Source organism: Pelobates fuscus, chromosome 1, assembly GCF_036172605.1.
Source record: "Pelobates fuscus isolate aPelFus1 chromosome 1, aPelFus1.pri, whole genome shotgun sequence".
NCBI classification, from domain to species: Eukaryota; Metazoa; Chordata; class Amphibia; order Anura; family Pelobatidae; genus Pelobates; species Pelobates fuscus.
The window spans coordinates 94,212,763-94,219,892 of NC_086317.1; the positions used below are offsets into that span (position 1 = coordinate 94,212,763).

Here is a 7,130-nt window from a genome sequence, read left to right on the forward strand (position 1 = left end):
CCATCTCAAGGTGTTAGGCACAGGTTAGGGGGAGAGAAGGCTACTGGGTACGAGGGGAGCCAATATAAATAGTAAAAAACAAAACAAAGAGCAACTTTTTTATTATGACATTTTAAAGTACGAAAAGCACAAAACAATAAAAAATAATAATAAAATTAAATAAATATGAAATTATATAAAAAAACAATTTTGATTGTATAAATTTAGAAAGTTTTAAGTAATCGAATCGATTTCTGAAATAAACCGTAGAGGCTCATATCAAATAACCGTTGGTGTGCAAAATCAAAAGTCTGTCATAAAAAGGAGAAACAAGTCAAGATTCAAAGTAATCCCGATAAATCTCCGGACTGGAGCAGGACTCGATAGTCTGTTTCAGAGATAAAGTTTTCTCAGAACCATACCATAAAAATCAATAGAGAGAAAAAAATCATGAAAATAAAAGTCTAAAAATAAATAAATAAAATGCCTTTGTGAATATAGGAAGAACATCTCAACTTGAAGCGTCGAACAACTTACGACCGTGGAAAATGAAGACTGTAGCTCTATGAGCTGGAATCTCAGGAAGTGTCCGATTTGCTTCTCTTGCTGGCCTGCATAGGAGTAGATGGCGAGAGTCTATGAGACGAAACCTGACATCTATTCATGGAATTGATGAGCTCCATTCCTTCCTCAGGCGACTTGATTATTAAATTCCGACCATCTATGAGGAAAAGGACTTTAACCGTGAATCCCCATCTATATCTTATCCCTCTTCGTCTTAGCTCCGCAGTGAAAAGTTGAAATTCCCTGCGTCGCCTCATTGTTTGAGCAGAGAAGTCTTGGAAGACCTTCATGCCGCTGTAGTCTCTCGTGAGGCCTGACGTGGGTACTGCACCAAGAAATTCCTCTTTAATGTGGTAGTAGTGAAATCTCACTATCACATCTTTGGGTGCAGCCGCAGGTGCATTGCCGGGTTTGGGCAATCTATGAATGCGGTCCAGTAGTAAATCCGTATTTTTAGCAGTTGGTAGAGCTGACTTCACCATTGTCTGGAAATAACTTTGTAATTCCAGAGAATCGATTTTATAAGGAATCCCCATGATCCTTAGGTAATTACGCCTACTTCTATCCTCAGCGTTCGCTAACTTTTCCGCTTGTTGGTGCACTTGCTTTTGGAGCTCTTTTACAGTTTCAACCAGATCCAGGTGAGATTGCTCTTGAGAGTGCAATCTATTCTCTATTATTTCCGTTCGCTGATTATTGCCCTCCATGGCTCCATATAATGCGCAAAAGTCTTTTTTAAAGTCGTTTTTCAAATCAATCTCTAATCTTTAATGAGTTGAATTATCATGCCAGCTGACGGTGACATATCTTCTGCCAATTCAGGTGGTATATTGGGATTGTAAATCGCTGCTTTAAATGTGGTAGTAGCCATATTGGAGGTGGCAGTGGCCATCTTGGGAGTGGAATACACAATATCTGGACTGGCAGCCATCTATGTTGTGGCATTATGACATATTCTCTGTGGTAGTGCAGAAGAGTGAGAACTTGTTTGGAGCATTTCAGCTCCCATTTCCATAACATTATCATCTGGGCTTACTATAGCCCTTACTGTGCCTTTAAATGTTTTGGGTAGGACAGCAGAGGCCCCCCCGCTGAGACCGACAACCTGGAGGCTGAGGATCCCGACGGGGAGCGTGACCTCGCACTGCCCTCCCCTTTACTTGCAACCAGGGCCGTACTGGCCCACCGGGATACCGGGAAATTTCCCGGTTGGCCGCGGCACCTGGGGCTGGGCTGACAGCCCTTATCAGTGATTAGGCTCCTGTGATCCCGGCCGGCAATGTGTGAGCTGTGCGGTCGCACAGGGTCCCATGGAGCAGGGGGAGCCAGGCGGCCGGCACAGCTCACACATGGCCGGCCAGGATCATTAAAAAAAAATCAATTTGCGGCGGGGGCGAAGCCTAGTGTGCGGCGGGGGTGGGGCTTAGCGTGCGGCGGGGGCGGGGCTTGCGGTGCGGCAGGAGCCTGGCTAACTGCAGCATGGGAAGCAGGAAGGAGTCCCTGCTTCCCCAACAACCTGCTTCCAGGAGCTCCAAGGGATGTGGAGGTAAGTGTGATTGTCTGTGTGTGTGTGTGACTGCCTGTGTGTGTGTGACTGCCTGTGAGTGTGTGACTGTCTGCCTCTGTGTGTGTCACTGTGTGTGTGTGACTGCCTGTGAGTGTGTGACTGTCTGTGTGTGACTGTCTGCCTCTGTGTGTGTGACTGTGTTTGTGTGACTGTCTGCCTCTGTGTGTGTGACTGTGTGTGTGTGACTGCCTGCCTCTGTGTGTGTGACTGTCTGCCTCTGTGTGTGACTCTGTCTGTGTGTGACTGTGTGTGACTGTCTGTGTGTGACTGTCTGCGTGTGACTGCATGCGTGTGTGTGTGTGACGGTCTGCCTGTGTGTATGACAGTCTGCCTGTCTCTGTATGTGTGGATGTTTGCCTCAGTGTCAGTGACTGTCTGCCTGTCTCTGTATGTGTGGATGTTTGCCTCAGTGTCAGTGACTGTCTGCCTTTGTGTGTGTGCATCTGCTAGTGAGTGAGCGAGCGAGCATCTGTGTGTGTGTGTGTGTGCCCTTATCAGTGATTAGGCTCCTGTGATCCCGGCCGGCAATGTGTGAGCTGTGCGGTCGCACAGGGTCCCATGGAGCAGGGGGAGCCAGGCGGCCGGCACAGCTCACACATGGCCGGCCAGGATCATTAAAAAAAAATCAATTTGCGGCGGGGGCGAAGCCTAGTGTGCGGCGGGGGTGGGGCTTAGCGTGCGGCGGGGGCGGGGCTTGCGGTGCGGCAGGAGCCTGGCTAACTGCAGCATGGGAAGCAGGAAGGAGTCCCTGCTTCCCCAACAACCTGCTTCCAGGAGCTCCAAGGGATGTGGAGGTAAGTGTGATTGTCTGTGTGAGTGTGTGACTGTCTGTGTGTGACTGTCTGCCACTGTGTGTGTGTGACTATCTGCCTGTGTGTGTGTGTGACTGCCTGCGTGTGTGACTGCCTGCGTGTGTGTGTGTGACTGCCTGTGTGTGTGTGACTGTCTGCGTGTGTGTGACTGTCTGCGTGTGTGTGACTGTCTGCGTGTGTGTGACTGTCTGCGTGTGTGTGACTGTCTGCGTGTGAGTGACTGTCTGCCTGTGAGTGACTGTCTGCCTGTGTGTGTGACTCTGTCTGCCTGTGTGTGTGACTCTGTCTGCCTGTGTGTGTGACTCTGTCTGTGTGTGACTGTGTGTGACTGTGTGTGTGACTGTCTGCATGTGACTGCATGCGTGTGTGTGTGTGACGGTCTGCCTGTGTGTATGACAGTCTGCCTGTCTCTGTATGTGTGGATGTTTGCCTCAGTGTCAGTGACTGTCTGCCTGTCTCTGTATGTGTGGATGTTTGCCTCAGTGTCAGTGACTGTCTGCCTTTGTGTGTGTGCATCTGCTAGTGAGTGAGCGAGCGAGCATCTGTGTGTGTGTGTGTGTGCGCGCGCGCGCATCTGCTAGTGAGGGAGCCTCTGTGTGTGTGAGCGTCTGCTCGTGAGTTTGTGTGTGTCAGTGAGCTTGTCTGTAGTGAATCTGTGTGTTAGTTAGCTCTTCTGTAGGGAGCATGTGTGTGTCAATGGGCTTGTCTGTAGGGAGAGTGTGTGCGCATCAGTGAGCTTGTCTGTAGTGAGCGTGTGTGTGTGACAGTGAGCTTGTCTGTGTGTGTCATTGAGAGTGTCTGTCAATGAGCCTATTTGTGTGCATCAGTAAGATTGTCTGTGTCCGTATGCTTTACTGTGTAATTTAATTACCCTGAAAGAACTAATATTTTGAATTAGAAGAAGAAATGTATCAATATATATATTGCACTCAGGCTTCAAAGTTGTGTGACCGGGTCAGGGGCGGACTGAGAACCCTCAGCGCCCCCGGGCAAAATAAATCAAGGGCCCCCTTACAGGCCCCACCCATACTCCGCAGCAAGCGCCACCCATGTCCCGCCTCCATGCACCGCCTCCAGCCACACCCTACACAATCTTTAGACACAAGGAACAAAAGTGCAATAATCCCTTCAAGGCCCCAGTAGAGACTACAATTGAGGGCTAATGGGCCATGGAGGGGGGTCTTTCTAGCAGAGGCTATCTCAGTGTCCTTTAGAGAGTGTGTTAGAAAGAATCCCCTCCAGGCCCTATTAGAGACTACAATGGAGTCTAACAGGCTTGGAAGTGGGTCTTTCTAACAGAGGCCATCTCAGTGTCCCTGCTGGAAACAGTCGCCTCCAGGCCCCAGTAGAGACTACAATTGAGGGCTAATGGGCCATGGAGGGGGGGGAGCATTCTAGCAGAGGCTATCTCAGTGTCCTTTAGAGAGTGTGTTAGAAAGAATTTCCTCCAGGTCCCATTAGAGACTACAATGGAGTCTAATGGGGCCTGGAGGGGGGTCTCTCCAACACTCTGGTTCCTATTCACAATATAGCAACACAACATAGCTGATACCTAGGCCAAGTTGGCTCCTCTTACCTTAATTACTGTTGCTGGCTGGCAGTCTGTGGGCTTGCTGGAAGGCTGTGGGCTTACTGGCTGGGGCTGGCAGGCTGTGGGCTTGCTGGCAGGCTGTGGGCTTGCTGGCTACTGCCGGCAGGCTGTGGGCTTGCTGGCTGCGGCTGGCAGGCTGTGGGCTTGCTGGAAGGCTGTGGGCTTACTGGCTGCGGCTGGCAGGCTGTGGGCTTGCTGGCAGGCTGTGGGTTACTGGCTACTGCGGCCGGCTGTGGGCTTGATGGCTGCGGCTGGCAGGCTGTGGGCTTGCTGGCTGCGGCTGGCAGGCTGTGGGCTTGCTGGCTGTGGCTTGCTGGCTGGCAGGCTGTGGCTTGCTGGCTGCGGTTGGCAGGCTGTGGGGTTGCTGGCTTTAAGCCTAACTGGTGGCCTGTAGGCTGGCTGTCTGTCTACTGGCCAGCCTGTGGGCTGGCTGGCCTGTGGGTTGGCTGGCTTGCTGGCTACTGGGGCACTCGTAGATTATTTAAAGAAATAATCCATGCACAATAACCACTACTACTCTGTGTAGTCGTTATGGTGCCAGGAGGGCCGGGCCCCCCTCCCAGAGTAAGTAGTCAAACCGTTTAAGAACAGTTTGACAACTTACCTGGGGTCTGCTGGGATATGAGGCTGTAGTAGGGTATAGGAGCAGTGGTGCAATGTGTAAGGGGTGCAGTCTGTGTGAAAGGTTCAGTGTGTGTGAGGGGGTGTAGTGTGTGAATGTGTAGGGTGTGTGGGGCAATGTGTGTACAAGGGGGCTGTGTATGTGTGTGGCAATGTTAGTATGGGGGGCTGTGTGTGTATGGGTGGGCAGTGTATGTGTGTGTGTGTGAGGCAATGTGTGTAAATGTGTATGGTGTGTGTGGGGGCAGTGTGTGTGTATGGGGGGCAGTGTGTGAATGTGTATGGTGTGGGGGCAGTGTGTTTATGGGGCTAAAGTTCACTCTCACCACTGCGACCACCAGGAATACCTGGTGGTCACAGTGTTGAGAGTGAACTCTAGCCCGTAGCTCCAGGGCTAGAGTTTACTCTTGCAAGAGCCGTAACGTTGCCGTGGTAACCGCGGCATCGATCTGTGCTCGCGCAAGAAGGACCCAGAGGAACTGCAGGCTGAGCTCCCAGGTCCTCTCTTCCTCCCTCCCCTGCCGGCTGCCCGCACGGTGCCAATTGCTCTCCTCTTACTCCCCCCTCCCCCTCTTCTTACCCCCCTCCCCCTCTTCTTACCCCCTTCTTACTCCCACTCTCTTCTTACCCCCATTCTTACTCTCCCCTCTTCTTACCCCCATTCTTACTCTCCCCTCTTCTTACCCCCATTCTTACTCTCCCCTCTTCTTACTCCCCCCTCCCCCTTCTTACTCTCCCCATCTTCTTACTCCCCCTCCCCCTCTTCTTACTCCCACCTCTTCTTACTCCCCCCTCTTCTTACCCCCTCCCCCCTCTTCTTACCCCCTCCCCGCTCTTCTTACCCCCCTCCCCCCTCTTCTTACTCCCCCTTCCTCTTTTTACTCCCCCCTCCCCTCTTCTTACCCCCTTTACTCCCCCCTCTCTTCTTAATCTCCCCTCTTCTTACCCCCTCCCCCTCTTCTTACTCCCCCCTTCCTCTTTTACTCCCCCTCCCCCTCTTCTTACCCCCTTCTTACTCCCCCCTCCCTTCTTACCCCCTCTCTCTCTTCTTACCCCCCCTCCCTTCTTACCCCCTCCCTCTCTCTTCTTACCCCCCTCCCTCTCTCTTCTTACCCCCCCACTCCCCTCTCTCTTTTTACCCCCTCCCTCTCTCTTTTTACCCCCCTCCCTCTCTCTTGTTACCCCCCTCCCTCTCTCTTTTTACCCCCCTCCCTCTCTCTTTTTACCCCCCTCCCTCTCTCTTTTAACCTCCCCTCCCTCTCTCTTTTAACCCCCCCCTCTCTCTCTCTTTTAACCCCCCCTCTCTCTTTTAACCCCCCTCTCTCTTTTAACCCCCCCTCCCTCTCTCTTTTAACCCCCCTCCCTCTTTTAAACCCCCCTCCCTCTCTCTTTTAACCCATCTCTTTTAACAACCCCCCTCTCTTTTAACCCCCCCTCCCTTTTAACCCCCCTCCCTCTCTCTTTTAACCCCCCTCCCTCTCTCTTTTTACCCCCCTCCCTCTCTCTTTTTTTTTTTTTTTTATAAATTCTTTATTTTAGCGTGCAATAAAAGAATTACATACAGGCTGGTAGAGCCACGACAGCTTCAACCAGCTGAATATGGTCAAACAGTTGTATACATTGTCATGGCATGTGAAACAATTGCACTTTTTATTTTTGTGAGCTAAAGAAACAGGTTTCAACATAGATTATGGTATAAAAACTTGAGAAACAACAAGCTAGAAGACCAACGTTAGGAGGAGATTAAATGTATTCCCGTGTTAGTGTGCAAAGGTATGATGTTGGAGATGTCAGTGGGTAATTAGGAGTTTTTGGACTAAGAATTTAACTGACAGCTTATTTATGGAGAGACCTGGGTCATGGACCCCAGAGGCTAGCCTGTGATAGGGTAGCACTTTGGGTATTACAGGCTGAGTGTGCTGCTGCTTAGCGCGTGGTCTTAGCTAGGCAGGTTGACCATTTGCTGACTCCAGTGTGCTAGGCTTGTGTCCATAGG

General features: G+C 51.0%; 1 protein-coding gene across 1 annotated transcript; it reads right to left on the bottom strand.

Moving 5' to 3' along the window:
- Nucleotides 1-265: 265 nt before the first annotated feature.
- On the bottom strand, nucleotides 266-1,271 carry LOC134588112 (uncharacterized). Its single transcript, XM_063444250.1, has 2 exons — nucleotides 517-1,271; nucleotides 266-367 (listed from the first exon to the last, which is right to left on the bottom strand). Exon 1 carries the CDS (start codon nucleotides 1,248-1,250, stop codon nucleotides 558-560), a length of 693 nt encoding a protein of 230 aa, XP_063300320.1. The 5' UTR covers nucleotides 1,251-1,271; the 3' UTR covers nucleotides 266-367; nucleotides 517-557.
- Between the last annotated feature and the right edge of the window lie 5,859 nt (nucleotides 1,272-7,130).

Bases quoted from the DNA above. Each gene is read 5' to 3' on its own strand.
- LOC134588112 (XM_063444250.1), bottom strand. From the start codon at position 1,250: ATGGAGGGCAATAATCAGCGAACGGAAATAATAGAGAATAGATTGCAC.